Raw genomic sequence first — 18912 nt, forward strand, 5'->3', positions numbered from 1 at the left:
TGTTCATTTTTATCGTAAAGATATACTGAATTTCCACCCAATTGGTTTTTGCTGGCGTATTTTGATTACGTTATGAAGTTCTTTTGCAAGAAAAAGTGATATTTATTGTTATATTTGCCTTAAAAATTCTTGTTGTTATTATGTTTAAATTTGCTATTGTTAAGTCTTATATTATGTAGTAATATTTTTAAGAACTGGAAACACTGTTTTTACGAAATTTAGATTTCATTTGTTATTCAAGATGGAAAGTGTTGAAGAGAGAAGGTGCATAAGGCACGAGGCACGAACATTTCTTCCAGAATTGTAAAGTTAAGTTTGTTATTTAAGTGCAATGAACACAGTGAAGTTGTTATATGTACTTTGTGGTTTATTTTAAGTGTTAGTTGAAAACCAGCGATTAGTAAGGTACAATAAAAACTAAAAACAAGTATTGGAAGTTTCCATTGCTAGAAGACAGTCCATTACCAGTAAAGTAAATGGCGCACGTTTAAGAACATAAGCATAAACAGTTTTTTTGGTCCTCCAGTGCCGAATGGAGGAAGTGTTGTGCCAAGAAAAAGAATAAGTGAATCATTCAAACATTCATATTGACTGTGTGTGTGTAAAGACAGTGAGTGTTAAGAAACAGAAGCATAATTGACCTAGTGGACTTATCACGTAAGCGCCCACGCATTCAGCTGTGCATTGCAATCTGAAGAAAAACAAAGGCGCAATGTAGCAGTCACGTAGCTAAGTATATTTTTTTTTTTTTTGTTTCTTTTTACTTGTGTAAAGATCTGTTGTTATAAGGACTTCAGGTAGATATATCACAAGCAATGGATTCAAATACTAATTCTCTTATAAAGGCAAGAGGCCTAGCTAAAGCTTCCCTTACAAGAATGAAAACATTTGTTGAACAATTTGGAGCAGGTGGTGATGTAATGCAAATTAAAGTTAGGTGTGCACGTTTACCCAATATATTCAAAGAATATGATGAAGTGCAAAAACAGCTTGAATTAAAGGACGAAAACGATGAATACACACAGGATAGAGACTTGTTTGAAGCCACTTACTACGATACTCTTGCAAAGATGACGTCAATTGTTGAAACAGCTGAGAAGGCTAGTAGTAGCAATAGAAGTTCGTCAGATGATTCAACCGAGAATACAGGGTGTCTAAAATTACCAGTCATAAAGCTACCAACATTTAAAGGTCAAGTTACAGATTTCAGACATTTTCATGATACTTTCAGTAGTTTGGTTGTAAACAATCAAAGCTTAGATGATATTCAAAGATTTCATTATTTGTTGTCCTCATTATCAGGTGAAGCAAGCAAATTAGTTGAGAATATACCCGTGACAGGTGAAAATTTCAAACTTGCTTGGGAAATGATATGCAAAAGGTATAATAATCCAAAGCTAATAGCAACTGCTCATGTAAAGGCATTGTTTTCATTACCGACTGTCAGTAAAGATTCAGTGGCGGACTTAAGGACATTATTAAATCAAACTATAAGTAACGTAAATGCACTTAAGGCGTTACAGTTAGATACTCCTTTGGAGGATATATTGTTATCGCACCTAGTTTTGGAAAAGCTAGATGAACAAACACGTAAAGACTTTGAAAATCAAACAAATAGGGAACAGTTTGCTAGTTTAGAAGAACTTCATGTATTTTTAGAAAATAAATGCCAGGCCTTAGAATTGGTAAAATCTACGCAATCAAAGTCGCATTTCAGTAAATCCAATGTTGTCAAGGAAGTAAAAAATGCTAGTCAATCTTATGTAAGTACTAATGTTTTGTGTTCGTTCTGTCAACAAAGTCATGCGTTGCAAAAGTGTAATGAGTTTCAGAAATTAAGTGTATCCAAAAGATTAAGTTTTGCGAAACAGAACAAGCTTTGTTTTAATTGCTTGAAAGTTGTCAACCATGTAGCGAAAGATTGTTCGCTAAATGCATGCAAAATATGTAATCTCAAGCATCACACGTTATTGCATAGTGATTTTAAGAAATCAAAGCCTAATCATGCTGTAAGTGTTGAAAATGATTCTGTTACGGAACCTGTAGGTGAAAAGTCAATGTCTCAAGGACAGGAAGTTGTTAATACTAGTACTTATTGCTCTGTGAAGCCTAAAAGTAATGTGCGTGTTTTACTTTCAACTGCAGTTGTTCAAGTTAAAGATTGCAATGGTAAATTACATATGGTTAGGGCTTTGCTTGATAGTTGTTCCCAATCTCATTTTGCAACAGAATCTCTCATTCAAAGGTTAAAATTAAAGAAATATCCTATGAATGTTCCTGTACAAGGTATTAATAATGTAAGTTGCAACGTTAAATACGGAAGTAAGTTACAAGTATTCTCTGCTGTAAGTGATTTTAGTGTAGATGTTGAGTGTTTTGTATTGCCAAAAATAGCGGGAAATTTACCTGATGCTGATATTGACATTAAAGAATGGAACTTTCCACCGAATTTACAGTTAGCGGATCCTAATTTCAACAAGTCTGGTAAGATTGATTTGTTGTTAGGTGCTGGAATTTTCTTTAGTCTACTCAAAGCAGGACAACAGGTGCGTCCAGGAGCATTTCCAGTTCTCCAAAATACAGAGTTAGGATGGATAGTTTCAGGACAATATCAGACGCCAAAGCACAACAACTTCACGCCAGAACATCGAACATTCTTTTTGCACAACAACGATGATTTAAGCCATCAGCTGCAGAAGTTTTGGAAAATAGAAGATATTCAAGAAACTCCTCTATCCAAAGAAGAAAGGGAGTGCGAAGAACATTTTATCGCAAACACTAGAAGACATTCAACAGGACGCTTTATAGTGAGACTGCCATTCAAACAAGAAGTGACCCAGTTAGGTGATTCTTATAAGACAGCTGTTCAGCGTTTACAACAACTAGAAAAAAGGTTAAATAGATGCCCCAAGTTACGCACAGATTATGTGGCATTCCTTGAAGAGTATGAAGCTTTGGAACATATGAAGGAAGTGGAAGGCAACTCTAATATTACTCAAGGATATTACTTGCCTCATCATCCAGTTATTAAGGAAGCTAGTACTACTACGAAGACTAGAGTAGTATTTGATGCATCCGCATGCTCAACTAGTGGCATTTCACTGAACGATGTTCTCAAAGTTGGTCCAACTGTGCAAGACGATTTGCAGTCAATTATATTAAGATTTCGCACCTACCCTATAGCTTTTACTGCAGATATAGAGAAGATGTATCGACAGATTTTGATTGATGAGCGTGACTGTAAATTCCAGAAGATCTTGTGGAGAAGATCAGAAGAAGAACCCATTAAGGTATATGAATTAAAAACTGTCACATACGGAACAGCCTCAGCGCCTTTCCTTGCTACTCGCTGTCTCCAGCAATTAAGTGCAGAAGAAGCTTGTGAATATCCGAAGGCAGCACAAGTTCTGAAGAATGACTTCTATATTGACGATTGTATTTCAGGAGCTGAAAGTGTGGAGGAAGCTTTAAAGATAAAGGACGAATTAATACAAATGCTACAAAAGGGTGGTTTTTTGCTAAGAAAGTGGTGTTCCAACAGTACTGAGTTATTGGAATCCATCTCTGAAGAATTGAGAGAAACACAACTTCCATTACGCTTAGACGATAAGGGTCAAATCAAAACATTAGGATTACTTTGGCATCCAGCAACTGATCAACTTCAAGTGATGAATGGATTCACTCTAAATCAAAGGTCGAATAATAATTTAACAAAACGCAAGATGTTGGGTATTATTGCTTCAATCTTTGATCCGTTGGGAATTGTTAGTCCAATAACAATCGTATGTAAGATAATTCTTCAAGATCTGTGGCAAGCAGGATTGGAGTGGGATGAAACACTTCCTAAAGAACTACAGCAAAGATGCAAGACAGTACTTGAATTCATTCCTTCATTATCAGATATCAGTGTAGACAGAATGGTTCTTCAGTTGGGTACCTTGATAGACATTCAAGTTCACGCTTTCTCAGACGCTTCAGAAAAGGCTTATGGGACATGTGTGTATTTAAGATCCGTCAGCAAGGATGGTCAAGTTACTTCGAAGTTATTATGTGCTAAGTCCAAAGTGGCGCCCATAAAGAAGATTTCCCTGCCTCGCTTAGAGTTATGTGCGGCAGTGTTATCAGCAAAACTTGTCAAAAAGGTAACTAAGGCATTAAAACAACGAATATCCCAGGTGTATATGTGGACAGATTCTATGGTGGTCTTAGCATGGTTAAGAGCAAGTCCAAATAGATGGAAAACATTTGTTGGCAATCGAGTTGCTGAGGTACAAGAAGTGGGAGGGGAATGGAGACACGTCGCTTCAAGTGAAAATCCTGCAGATATTATATCAAGGGGAACAAGTCCTGACAAGTTAATACATAATAATTTGTGGTGGAACGGTCCTCAGTGGTTACAGTGTTCTTCACTTGATTGGCCTAAGACGGAGCCTGCCCCACTCAGAGAGATTCCAGAACAGAAGAAATTAAAATCAAGTTACTTAGTGACAACTCAAGATAATAGTATGATCGAAAAATTCTCTACTTTGAACAAACTTCAGAGAGTCTTGGCTTATTGCATGCGGTTTTTCAAGAATGCTAAAGTAGAAGCATCGAGAAGAAATGTAGACGCTCTTACTTTGGAAGAAATTGAAGAAGTTTTAATCAGACTAATACGAGAAGTTCAAAGTTCAGTTTATGCTAAGGAAATGGCTGATCTTATTAAAAATGTCTGAACTTGAATTTGACGCTAAACATCAAATTATTCTACCACCAGATCATCACCTAACAAGACTAATTATGGAACATGAACATAGGCGATTGCTACATTCTGGATGTCAGTTAATGCTAGCATCACTAAGGCAAAGGTATTGGATACCTAATGGTAAAAATGCCATCAAGAAAGTTATTAGAAGGTGTATTACATGTCAAAGATTAAAGGCGTCTGGACCAGAACAATTAATGGGACAACTACCAAAACATAGAGTAGAACTAACAAGACCTTTCACAAATTCTGGAATTGACTTTGCCGGTCCTATTTACATTAAAACTGGTACCAGAAGGTCAAAAACAAAGGTGAAGTGCTACATTGCAGTGTTTGTGTGTTTAGCAACAAAGGCTATCCATCTCGAAGTTGTGAGTGATCTTACTAGTCAGGCATTTTTAGCTGCTTTGAGAAGGTTCATATCTCGTCGAGGTAGATGCAAGCATATCTATAGCGACAATGGAACTACGTTCATTGGTGCCAACAAGGAACTTCAAGAAGTCGCAAAGTTGTTGCATACAGCTGACCATCAAGAAAGGATTAAGAATTTTGCAACTACTGAAGGAATCCAATGGCATTTTATTCCGCCATATTCGCCCAACTTCGGTGGTCTTTGGGAGGCTGCAGTTAAGTCCTTTAAATACCACTTAAGAAGAGTCATGGGAATGTCATATCTCACGTTTGAAGAGTTAACAACATTAACCACACAAATAGAAGCTTGCTTAAATTCGAGACCTCTTGTAGCATTATCCAATGATCCTAATGATCCAGTAGCATTAACTCCTGGTCATTTTCTTATTGGTCAACCATTGACAGCGCTACCAGAACGAGACTTACATCACGAGAAGATTAGTTCAATTCAAAGATGGCAAAGGATCCAACAACAATTTCAACAGTTTTGGAGAAGATGGTATATGGAATATTTGTCACAACTACAAGGAAGAAATAAGTGGAAGAGAAGCTGTGCAAACATACAGCCAGGTCAATTGGTGGTTCTCAAAGAAGATAAGCTACCTCCTCTATCGTGGAAATTGGGAGTCATCACTGAAGTGCATTCTGGACCTGACGGTTTGGTTCGAGTGGCTACTGTTAGAACTTCCAATGGTTTATATAAACGCTCAATTAGAGGACTTTGTGTTTTACCAAATAATGATGAATCGTAATGTCATTCATGTTAAAGTATATTTATTTCCTGTTTTAGTCTATTTTATTTGTTGTTATGTAAAGTTTGTTTTCTTTTCTTTTTTTAAAAAAGGTCTCTAGCCCTTTTTTGGCGGGCGGCATGTTAAGTCTTATATTATGTAGTAATATTTTTAAGAACTGGAAACACTGTTTTTACGAAATTTAGATTTCATTTGTTATTCAAGATGGAAAGTGTTGAAGAGAGAAGGTGCATAAGGCACGAGGCACGAACATTTCTTCCAGAATTGTAAAGTTAAGTTTGTTATTTAAGTGCAATGAACACAGTGAAGTTGTTATATGTACTTTGTGGTTTATTTTAAGTGTTAGTTGAAAACCAGCGATTAGTAAGGTACAATAAAAACTAAAAACAAGTATTGGAAGTTTCCATTGCTAGAAGACAGTCCATTACCAGTAAAGTAAATGGCGCACGTTTAAGAACATAAGCATAAACAGCTATATTGTTTCAAGTGTTGTTGTGTTCTTACCTGTGTAATAAAAGTTCGAGATTTTACATAAATTGAAATAAATATTTGAGAAAATTATAAAGGAATGCTTACATAAGGGTATAAATACAGAGCTTCGTTAACTTTTTAAAAAGAAAAATGTACATTGCAGTTATTTCAAATGTAATTGTTAGTGTACTATCTTTCTGTAAAATCGCTTTTTTTCTCTCTCTAAAATGTGATATAGTTCATTTATAGTTACACAATCAGATGATTTGGTCACCTGGGCAAATCTCTAAATAAATGAAAATTTCTTTATTCAAGAAGCAGCTGATAAAGTATTGGTTTTGTGGTTCCCGTATAACGACAGTTATCAAACAATCCAAATAATGATAAGCTAACGTTGCTTATCGACCCTCTTTCCAAGCTTAATATCGGTTTGATTTATATATAATATCAAAAGATCCAATATATTTCAATCAAAAATTTTGTTGTAGGCCTTATATCTGGAGAACTACATATAATGTAGGCAAACCAAAACTATCACTTAACTCAGTATGATGTCCTTATTCCGTAGAAAATACGAAAACTCGATTTAGGATCCGTTCAAAAATTTTGTGGCTCCTGATCCAAAAACTAATTATTGGTCAAGATCGCAATCTTTTGATGCATTTCTAGTTTTTTCTTTTTTTTTCTGTTACGCGGTGAACAGTTCGTCTGAGGTGTGCTTCATTTGAAAGACATTCTTAACAGGAACAAAATCGAATCTCTCAGTTTTTTAATAAGTGTTCGGAGGTTACAAAATTCTTCAATCGACCAGTTACTTGTAAGAAGACTGCTACAAGAAGAATTTACTCATATTTATTTACGGATATCACTTTACGTATGTTTATAATAATTTGTACACGTACTCTTTTCTGTATTACGTCTAATATTTATTTACTATTAACTTTACTGTTTTGGTGTTTCCTGACACCTTCCTCATCAGATTCAGCCAATTGAACGTTATTATACATTCTTTAACGTTTTAATACATTTTTATATTTTTAGTACTTAGACATATGTTCCTTCTTGATCAACATGGAACATGTGGATAACTAATTTGTAAATATACTTTTTTCTTTATTGTACTGTTTCGGTGCTCTCTGACTTCTTCCTCAGCAGATTCGGGCAACTCACGTACAACTCATCTCACTTCTAATTTCATCTTACAGTATTTTATTAATATGATAATGTAAAGTCCTTGCACTAGAGTCCTGTTCTTTTAAAAGTATTATTGCTGTGAAGTACCTTTGCAAAAGATTTATATGAAGACTTTTGCAGTTTTATGCCAGATTGTAGATATCTTGCTCACTTGTAACAGGGACTTCGTGAAGATGCTGTTATCTCAAATCGAGGTGAAACGTGAATTAAAGGTTGAACTTTGATAATTACATTTAATTGCCATGGTATTGTTCAAAACATATAAACGTTTACGTTATGCAATAAATACTTAGCCAATTTATTACGGAGCAGTAATCATCGAAGTTTAAGTTATAATTAGAGGCACGAGTTTTTCGCAATGTGCGATAAAACGAAATGCGTCAGAATTAAGTAATTTTCAGTTTCCTGGCGCTTTATGATATTCTACGTGTATTTTCATTGGTTTCCATTGCGCGATAAAACGCGAAATTGGCAGTTTTGCGCGAAATTTCTAACAATATGCGAAATAACGCGATTTTTTGTTTTCATTAATTTTAAAACGCCAGTTTTCCGCTGATAGAACGGTAGAACGGTGCTTGGCATGAACGGTGCATTTTGGGTGATTCGAGAACATGTTGCGCGTTAGCTAGCACCATCGCATCTGGATGGGGAGGAGCCGTTTTAATTAGCTAGCCAATGGCGTGGACTGTGATAAGTGACAAACGTGCAACAATGAAGGAACAAAATGTGGAAACATGTAACATGTTTATGTTCAATGCTTAAATGTAACTTGTGCCTGTGTATTCTCAGAAGACAGCGAAACTTTATTTCCTACTCATAGTATGTTACTGATTTTCCTTCAGTTTGACTTTATATATACTAAATATAATTTTCTATAAGTGAAATTTACAATATCAAGTGAAATATTTAGTGTATTTTGTTTTTAGGTAATGTGTTTTTCTCTAGTGATGTATGAATTAAAACAATTTTAAAAATGTCAGGGAATATCTTAATGCGAAACTTGATTTGGAAAATGCGACTAAACGCGAAATATGACAAACGAAACGCGAAATTTTCAAATGTTTAGTGCGAAAAACTTGTGTCCCTAGGTATAATTAACAAACATAGATTTGAAATTGTAGTGCGCCAGCGTTTCCGTACTCGGCTTATTACAGATTTCTTGCTTGTTAATAACTTGTTTAAGAAATAAAATGCAGAGCACATTGGTAGTATGTTGGCTATGTATTACTTGTTTAGAAAGGGGTTTAAAACCTAGTTAATTTAAATAGCTTCCCAATTACTTCGCGATGCTGAGTCAACAATTTAAAATTATGTACCTACACCAGGAACCAGGCCTAGCTAATCATTTGGCCAGACGAGAGACAAAATTATGAAGATTTTATCTTGCATAAAAGTTTCCTTAGTTAATTTTTTTCTTCTGTGTTATTTAAGAAAAATTGTAAATAATTTAACGTGTTGGAATTAAATAAATAAAGCTAATGTAAAAAGAAATCCTATTAGCTACAGTAATGTACGTGTACAACAGTCCTTCGTCTAGAATTTATATGCGAGTTGTTTACAATTGATCAGGTGAAAACCGTAACTAAATAATTATTAGTTTTATTAATAGGCTGTTTGTTAGATATCAATATATATTTAAGTAGAGATATTCGTAAATTCGTTACATTGATAAAGTAGCGTTGTTAAGAAACAACGATGGAAGGTTGTCTTTAGTCAAAAAAACATGTTATCTTTAATTGACTGTCAACAAAGTGATTTTTTTATTTTTATTTATTTATTTATTTATTTATTTATTTATTTTATTTTATTTTATTTTTTTTTTTTTTGAGTAGTCGATCTCTGGTTGGTTGCTAGGCTGGTTTTATTATTATTATCATATATAGGGTGTTTCAAAACAACACCGACAACGTTTGGCAGGTGATTCCTGACACCAAGATAAGACGAAAAGTATAGACCAAGCTGGGTGCACAATTGCTTCCTTTCGGAGTTTAGACTGTCGAAAACATGAAAAAATGAAATTTAAAAGTTCATAACTCCAAAACTATGAAACATACAGTAGTCGGTTCAAGATCTCACTTAGAAAATGTTATGTACGCTATTCAAAAATACATGTTTTAGAATCTTAAGGGACTCACGCAGCAATGTTTATAAAGCCAGTTTGGCTACGAGCATATAATTTGAAGTACTCACCAACTGTCTCTATAAAAAATTTTTGCGTGAGTACCTGAGAATTCTGAAACATATATTTCTTGGATAGCACACATATTAGTTCCTAAGTGAAGTCTTGACCTGACTATGGTAGGTCTTTATAGTATTGGAGCTATAGACCTTTAAAGTTCATTTTTTCATGTTTTCGGCAACCTGTAACTCCAAAAGGAAGCATTAGTGTACCCATGTTAGTCTATACTTTTTGTCTTATCTTGGTGTCAGGAATAACCTCCCAAACGTTGTCGATGTTGTTTTGAAATACCCTGTATGTGCATAATATTGTTACACCCCGTAGGGCTTCAAGCAGGTTATACGACTTTTATTTTTCTTAAAGACTTTGTTTATAGAAATGTATTGACGCATAATTGAGCATTAAGAGCCTGCCTTACTAAAAATAATACAAAATTTACCATTTTTCTTTTACTTGTTTATTCATCAGTGAAAGGAGATAATGAAATGTAAGTCACCACAATCATAGATAATGTTATTCTACAACAGAAAATATGAATGTTCAGTGTTGCCATCCATAGAAATTACAGTGTTTCCAGAAAAACAATTTCCCTAAAATCTGGAACAAAATCAACTGCATTTGCTTATGTATCATATTATTTTGGTTTTCTGTGAATTACTTTTTAAATAACAGTTGTATTTAGTTTGTAATAAACAAAATAGTTTTCACATACAGTTATTAAAACTAAATAATAATGTTAATTAAAAAGTAGTTTACAAGAAACCAAAACAACATGATACGTAATCAAATGCAGTTAAGTTCGTTCCTCTACTCGCTGCTTTAACTTAGATTTTAGGGAAATTGTTTTTCTGGCAACACTGTAATTTCTATGGTTGGCAACATAGAACATTCATATTTTCTGTTGTAGAATAACATTATCTATGATTGTGGTGACTTGCATTTTATTATCTCCTTTCACTTATAAATAAACAAGCAAAAGAAAAATGGTAAATTTTGTATTTTAACGTTAGTAAGGCAGGCTGTTAATATTGGACTTACGCTCAGAAAGCGTCATAATATTATATTACTGAACAGTGTTGATAGACTCACCTTTCTTCTTCAGCCGTTAAATCGAAACCTTAGCTTTAATCTACTTCACATTCCATGGCACTAACTGCTTTTATTTATTTATTTATGTCTTATTTTTGACGTATTCATACTTGAACCTCACTTTTTAAAAATTTTGTTTCGAAATTTTAATGTACAGAATATATCAGCCATTGAGTTTTACCTTGACAGGGACAAATAGGATCTTCATTAAACATGAATCAATGCATGGCATTAACTTTAACATTTGAAACTTTACTGGCGTCATTCGGATGCGTTATTTGGTTACAAACTTGTTGAAATAAACATCTGTGTGAGAAACTATCACAAAGAATGCACTTTTTAAAGAGCTTCAGTAATATATCCTTGTACCTAAATAACGTTTCCTGATAGAAGAATCCAGATGATATATCACTAAGTTTACTTGTTGCTGCAGTTATGTGATATAAATTGTCAAGATATCATCATTATAGATATTCGGCCATTATTGACAGGTCATTTGACGCAACTGACAAGTTTCCATACTCTATGCTCTTCCGCAAACCTGTTCGTCTTTACGTACGATTTTTCTGTTTTGATATCGTCCATCAATTGTAGTCTCCTTCACTTTCTCCTTCTCTTTCCTGCCACCGCACTGTCTATCAGTCCCCTCATGATACAGTTCCTCTTAGCCAATGTCCCAACCAATTTCTCTTCCTCGTCTTAATAATATCTAAAATTGTTTTCTTTTCTTCCCCACCATTTCTAAAACCCTCTCATTCGTTTTCCGCTCGACCTAACTCTCTCTATTCTTCTCCACTCCCATATTTCGAAAGCTTCCAGTCGTTTTTCATCATTTTATTTTTTTCGTAATGTCCGTGTTTCTGCCCCATACAGTACAATACTCCATAGGAAACATTTTATGAGTTATATATATATATATATACTACACCTTTAAAAATTTTTAACAAATGCTTGTTATGAATAATCTTAATGGACGTGAAACATCTTGCTATTCGAAAACCGTAGTAACAAATGTGTATCAACTCGACATTCCAACAAGGTGGTAACCAGATTACATGTCTGAAAGATGCGATGAGGTTTCAAATAGTTAGTGCCATGAGATGTGAGGTTAATTAACAGTTAAAGTTCTTGATTTAACCGCTGAAGAAGATAGGAGAGCCTATTGAAACTATTCGGTAATTTAATATTACGATATTTTCTGAGGTAAAGCCAATATTAACTGTAATAACGTTTCTTATTTATGTTACATTTCTCTCTGCAGTAACAATTTTTCAACCCAAAGATTACGACACATCCTATTTTATCCGAACATGTTCTCCATTTTAAGAGTAAAGTAAGCATTACGACGAATTTTTTTTTTTTTTTTTCACAATGAAATTATCCGAGTTTTCTGTCAATTCGAGGGGGAAAAAAAATCAAAGTTGAAATATATAGTTCAATTTCAATTTCTATCGACCACAAGGAAAGTGTGTAATAATAGTACGAAGGCGGTCTTCTGCTAATATTGCGCAGGAAAGAGAGAGCTATAATTTTCTCAGCAATAATATCAGTGGATGTGTATAACGAAAATTGACGTTTGTTGTTTAAAGTATGTCTAAAATAAGCATTTTGCAATAAAGAAAAAGTTATTTAAAAGATGAAAGGATTGTAGACTTGTTTTTGTTTTTCGGATGTTCTGTTTTTTATTTCGTGAAATATGGTAACCTTGAATAATGTGGTCAATATCAGATGAATTTATGGGTCAGGAACTCGAGAACACGTACCTCTCTGCAATTCTGTCCCTCATTTTCTACCAATGGTGCTACCCACAAACATAATTGTTCTTCTCTTCAGACCGACAACTGATTGAACAATCTACCAGCCAATCAGAGCCTTGCCACTCCTGATAGTATATATACACACATTCCTTGCCAAGTCTCTTCATACTGACCCTGAAGATGAGAACAATGTTCTCGAAACGTCGAACAACGAACACTTGACCTAGTTGATATCCAGAGAACATATATTTGCATCACGTCACCAGGAAAGCTTCAGCTCCTAGTTTTACCCACAAACATGTTATGCTATTCTCTGAAGATTGAGCCAACAGGTCTGCAACCTAGTTGAATGTGTGTTAGAACAAGTTCGGATGCGAATAGCTATATGACTCGCTGCTCCGCGCAAATTCCGAGAATTAAATTGTGATGCCATATATTGAATCATTGAAGACACTTGAATTCCCATTTTATCCTGGTAAATTTAAAAATTAAAAATTTCGAAGATGATTCTAGCGTTCAGTATCCTTCCTTCCTTCCTTCGAGTAGGGCCTAGTACTATGCTATAGTTTAAAGTGCAAGGCTATTTCTGTTAAAAATAATTACGTATATTGTGACGAATAAAATTTTAAAAAACGATCATCTGAGCTATAGTACATATAGTAGATAGAGTTGTTGAGTTGGATTGAGTTCAACGTACCTTTCAGCAGCGAGGCTATGTGACACGTGGACCTACTGATTAACGTGGAATCCGAACCACATGAACTCCTGGCGGGAATCGAACCCCGGTCTCCCACACCAAAGGCGCGTACGCTAATCACTTAGCCACGAAGGAATCTATAGGAGATAGAGACTTCATCAAATTGTGTAAAGATATCACGTGATTTGTAGTATTAAATTTCCGTTTAATAATGAACGTACATTTTTATGTTTCAACTCAAAAAGCGAAAAGTAACTCACTACGACATATTTGTTAAATGAAGGAATTTGTCAATTTTTCGTGTGAACTTTCAAGCTTCATCAGCCGCAGTAAGATACAAAGTGAAACTTCTAATTTTAAATAAGTAAGTCGGAATAAATTTCATGTACCTTATCATGTAGTAAACTTACTTAGGTTTTCGGCAAAGTATAGTGGCCACTCAGTGCATCCTTATCAATTCGGCACACTCAAGTAAAAGCGAAAGCCATCAGCCGGAAGATAGTCGTGACCCACTGCGGAAAAGTTAATAAATAAATAAATAAATAAAATTTAAAAAAAATAATAATAACTGGCCACCTAAACAAAGAACAGTAATAAGGAATAATTAGACATTCCATTATTATTACATGTTCTTTTTCAAACAAATATAAAGTGTTCAGGTAATAGTATTTTAACACAGTATTAGGTTTTGATTTAGGATTTAGATTTCTGGGCTTTCGGCATCTATGGCCATTTAGGCCGTCACGTTTGAGGGATCACGTTCTTTGGCGAGCACACTATCCGGGGAAACGGAAGGAAGAAAGGATTGGCGTTTTACACTTTTTCGACCGAGTGCCCCCACTGGGAATCAAACCCGGGACCGCTCGCACCGAAGACCAGAGCGTTAGCGACTACGCTACGCGGAGCCACGAATTTGAATTTGAACCAAGGAACTTAGTAAAAAGCTTGTCACCAGTTACCACATATTTAGAGTTTTGTGTTCTTTCATGCACCTTATCATGAAGCGTAGAGTTTCATGTGAGAAACTGGAAATTTTATCATAGGCGTAATTAGTGTGAATGAGGAGAACACAGAGTAATTACAGAATTTATTTATATTTTGTATTCTTTGTTTATTTTAATTTTATTTCATTGTTTTAAGTCTTACTTTTGTTGTTGCATGACTTTATTTTAAATGTTGTTTTTTGTTTTTCGCAGGTGAGTTAAGAGCATGAATGTTGTCTGTGATTTGTGCTACATTTGGTGTCGCCTGTAGCCGAGTAGAAGTAGTAGATAAAGCACGTGTTGCTAGGAGCTTACGTAGCTGGTGATTTGTAGTGAACCTATATCTGTGTTTATGTGTAGTAGTAAGAACATGATGAAGTAAGACCACAGGACCGAAGATGTGTTCAATTTTCTTCGTTAGCTCCGTTGCTGAAGACAGAATGTGTTTGTATATTATTTATTTTTGTTACTATGATAAGAAAATAATGAATATGATTTTTAAATAATAAATAGAGAAGTGATTTTTGGACAGAAATATCATGTTAATTGCAATGCAAATCTGAAAACTTTACCTTAATTTTTTGTTTATATCGTTCTTCTTTCAACCTTTTTGTTGTCCTTAACTCTCGAAACCCCAAGTTCTTTTGTTTCGTGAAAGCCCAGTGGGGTACGTTTTGTACCCCAACTTATTTTTTATTGGAGGAAAAACATTAAGATTATTTTGTTTGCATGCACAGCTTTTATTGATAATATTGATAAATTCAAAAAATATGATACAATATTTTGAAAAGCAAAAAGAGAATTAAGATTATTATGACAACAAGATATCTTGTTGAATAAATTAATGAATGGACCTAGAAAAGCAAACTCTAAGAAACAAAAATGCAAAAGATTGAAGGAAACATTTATTTACATTAAATGTTGTAAAGTTCTCAAATGTTTGCATTACTGGTGAATAACATCGTACCAATATCATGAAGAGCAGAGCCATTTGTTGTTTAAAAAAAATGAAAAGGAAAAAAAAAAAACCTTTTTACATGGAAGCTCATTGTATATTTTGGACAAATTTTGAATTACTTCAATAATTAATTACATTCACCGGAGCTTTTATGTAGAAAATATAGAAGGGCCAAAAATATTCAGCTGGGAAAAGAACAGCCAAAATCGCAGAAAAAATACAGGAAACAGAAGCAAATTTGAGAATGTGGGGAACAAAATGTACCCCATCGGGCTTCCGAGAGTTAATGTATGTGAATTTTTAACCCTACTGCACCAATGAGTTACGCGTAACACCGCACACCAACAGAGGGTTATAAAATGTCCATCACATAAATAATTATTTTCTGTCCCAATTATTCTGTTTATTTCGTGCCTTCAGTTGTCGTAGTATATAGTTAGTACAAAACAGAGATGAATATTACATTTTCTGGGACACAAAATAATTTATGTGGTGGACATTTTTTTTTAACCCTCCTTTGGTATGCAGTGTTACGCGCAACTCATTGGTGTACGTACACTTTCCATTCTTAATATCATCACTGAAACTAGCAGGTCTTTTCCGTTTAGGTGGACCACACTTTTCGTTAGAAGTACCCGTAGTGACGCCTAGTGTCAGAATTTTCAACTTTAGCTGGAAATAACTTCATGCACATTATGGTAACACGTTACACCAAGGAAGGGTACTTTATGTCCACCACATTTTTTTTTTTTTTTTTTAATTTTGGGTTATTTTCTAGAAATTAAAAGTATTGAATGTTAGAAAATAAACTTAATATGTTATTTTTTGATACAGTACCTGAGTTATGATACTAAAGAAACATTCATAAAAATTATTATTCTAATAAAAGTGTGGACACGCAAAAGAAGGGTGTTTCAGTTTGAACAAAGAGAGTATACTCAAAAGTATCGTATTCCACCAGTTTTTAAAATAACATGACTTGGACTACATCTTACTATGTTTCTTTGGAATTTGGTTATGAAATTTTAAAAGCGAATCGGGATAACGGTAAAAATAACTAATATTTATGAAGCTGACATTGTATTATATGTGGAGTCTGATTAAGAATTGTCCCGATTCATATAGTGGTAAATGAACTTTGTATATCTATGAATTATTTTTTCCTCCGCTTTGTAAAAATTATATACAAAGACAAGTAAATACACACTTGATTAGCAAATAATCTTTTAACATGGTAGAAGCTACAAATGCAGCATTGGCTGTCATACTCTGTACAGTACATAGTTTTCACTTTGTCAGCATTGTGAAAATAAATAGCAATGACCTACTGTGAAATGTATCCCAAAGCTTAACGTAGAAAAGCAACTGGTTTCTATGGTATTCGGCGTGCTTTTCAACTCAATATAGTCACATCATTCAATTGGATCATGTCTGTTGGAAACACCATTCTGTATGAATAAGTGAAGCAAGTTAGATATACGCTTGCTGGAGATCTGCATTAGGCCTTTGTCAGTGTTGGTAAGTGTGATGTACAGTGTCCGCCAGAAAAATGTATACACTCTGTCACCTTGTAACAGGATACTGGCATTGACAGTTGTTCTGAAATTTAAGTATGTTGTAGTATGGTTTTCCGCCCAACAGATGTCGGTACTGTCAGTACGGTTAGTGAGATAAGAAAATGGCAGGAGCACAAGCCCAGTAGACACAGTTCTGTCGATAGACTGTTCCATTTAGTTTAAACTGGACCTCATCAAACCACACTACCTTCGTCACACACTGTTCATCGTTAGTTACTATTTGCTGATACCATTAACAAAATTGTATTCGACGCAGTGGCGGATCCAGAGGAGCGATCGGGGCGATTGCCCCCCCCCCCCAGAAGAGGAAAGTTTTTTTTTTTTTTTTTTAATTTTATGTATAAATAAAACCCATTCCAGAATTTGGTGCTCTTAAAAGTAGCTCTAAGTAGCAGTATTACAACCTTCCCCCAAGAAGTCTGTCTTAGATCCGCCCCTGATTCGACGTTCGGGATCGTCGTCATTAATGGCATGCAGTAATCGCGGAATGTAACATTTCCACTTAGCGTTTTTCAAAATTCGTCGTACACTTCGTGGTGCCAGCCCCCATCTCCCGTGCATATTGCGTAACAGACTTCTGTGGTGACGTTTTAAACTTTTTCAACACGAAAGCCGACGAAGCAGGACTTGTTGCTGTAGGCATTCTTCCCGATCTTCCTTCGTGAATATCACAAATCGTTCCATGTGCTTCAAATTTGTCAACAATGCATTTGATTGTTAGGTGGTTTGGTGGTTCAGTACCAAACTCCCCTCTCCACTGACGCTGCACTTCGATGGCATTCCCAAACCCGATAAAATACTTCGAAACGTACTTAGGCTGCTCGAACGTCAAGCGTGCTCCTGTCATTTTCTTATCTCACTGACCGTGCTGACAGTAGCGACATCTGTTGGGCGAAAAACCATACAACATGCTTGAATTTCAGAAAAATTGTCAATACCAGTATCCTGATACAGGGTGACAAAGAGTGGATACATTTTTCTAGCGGACTTCGTATATTGATGATAACGGTCACACTCGAAAAGTTCAGACAGCCTAATAATTAATATATACCCCACGCATCATCGAAAATCAGCCTTTCTGACTGTCAGCCAGATCTAATTCATATTAAATGATTGACCAGAAATCGACTGTCCTTCCCCTTCCACTGTTTTAAGAACTGTACAAATCTGAAATCGTCTGAGAATTCCGAATCATGAAACTATAAACTCTTCGTTGGAACAGAAGAAACCATCGAGTCCATGGAATGGTTCTTTCTCGTATGAAGCGACCAGTTTTTGTTGATTCTTGAAAATTTTTAATTTTTTCCTGCCAGAGTACGAGTATAGTAGTTGTGTTTGTGCATCTTACAATGGGGAAAAGGGAAATGGAACCAACAGTTTTCTTTATTTTAAATTGAAATTTAAAAAAAAAAAAAAAAGTTTTTCCAAACAAAAATGCCGTAAAAATAATCACACAACTCTGGGAAGAAAATTACAGTATAAGCGCTTTCGCTAAACATCTCATCAGATACAGAAAAAAATTGTTGTAATACATGGGTGTGGGACGTCATATTAGAATGCGAAGTCACCGAAAGCACTTATAATGTATAATATTTAGTGTGTGAGACATGCTTTCACCATATTATGGTATATCTATAATTGATCATCATTGGGGTTAAACGGAGAGTTCAGGCGCTATAGAGTGATTTTGCAATATTTTGCGGTGGTCACATTTTATTAAATATCAAATTAAGTACTCAGAAAAATGCTGAGACTGGGTGAGTGTTTAAATTATTTCTTGGAAAGGTAGAGGACTCAAAATATTCCATGGAAATCAATTACATTTAGTGAACATAGTGATACCCGCAAGTAATTGCGAAAACGCAGGTAATATTTTGAGCCGCGTATATGTAATTATCCCAAAATTAGCATGTATAGCCAGCCCGCATTTACTAGTATCTCAAATGTTGCAGCGTTTAACAACTAAAAGTTTACCTATTATAGAGTTGTGTCCAAATAAACTTGGAAAATCTTCTTTCTTTAAGAAACTCTGTATCTTTAGGTACGATTGCATCAAGCATAGCGTATATTCTTCAACTTTGGCAGCTTTTCTCACAATCG

General features: G+C 34.8%; 3 protein-coding genes across 4 annotated transcripts in view; all 3 read left to right on the top strand.

Moving 5' to 3' along the window:
- Positions 1 to 18912, top strand: part of lmgA (anaphase promoting complex subunit lemming A) — a 176510-nt gene that overhangs the window by 32570 nt on the left and 125028 nt on the right. Inside the window, exon 4 of one of the 2 annotated variants that reach the window (XM_081758260.1) lies at positions 14491 to 14812. The exons of the other annotated variant lie outside the window; for it this stretch is intronic. The gene's annotated coding sequence lies outside the window, so the exon portion shown is untranslated. Of the gene's footprint in view, positions 1 to 14490; positions 14813 to 18912 lie in introns of those variants that run through there. 2 annotated transcript variants of the gene reach the window in all.
- LOC145684970 (uncharacterized) lies at positions 816 to 4715 on the top strand. The gene has a single exon (XM_081757317.1). The coding sequence runs from the start codon at positions 816 to 818 to the stop codon at positions 4713 to 4715; it is 3900 nt and encodes a 1299-aa protein (XP_081613443.1).
- LOC145684971 (uncharacterized) lies at positions 4780 to 5907 on the top strand. Its single transcript, XM_081757319.1, has one exon. The coding sequence runs from the start codon at positions 4780 to 4782 to the stop codon at positions 5905 to 5907; it is 1128 nt and encodes a 375-aa protein (XP_081613445.1).

The sequence above is a fragment of the Thermobia domestica genome, chromosome 5 (assembly GCF_964235325.1).
Source record: "Thermobia domestica chromosome 5, izTheDome1.hap1.1, whole genome shotgun sequence".
NCBI lineage: Eukaryota > Metazoa > Arthropoda > Insecta > Zygentoma > Lepismatidae > Thermobia > Thermobia domestica.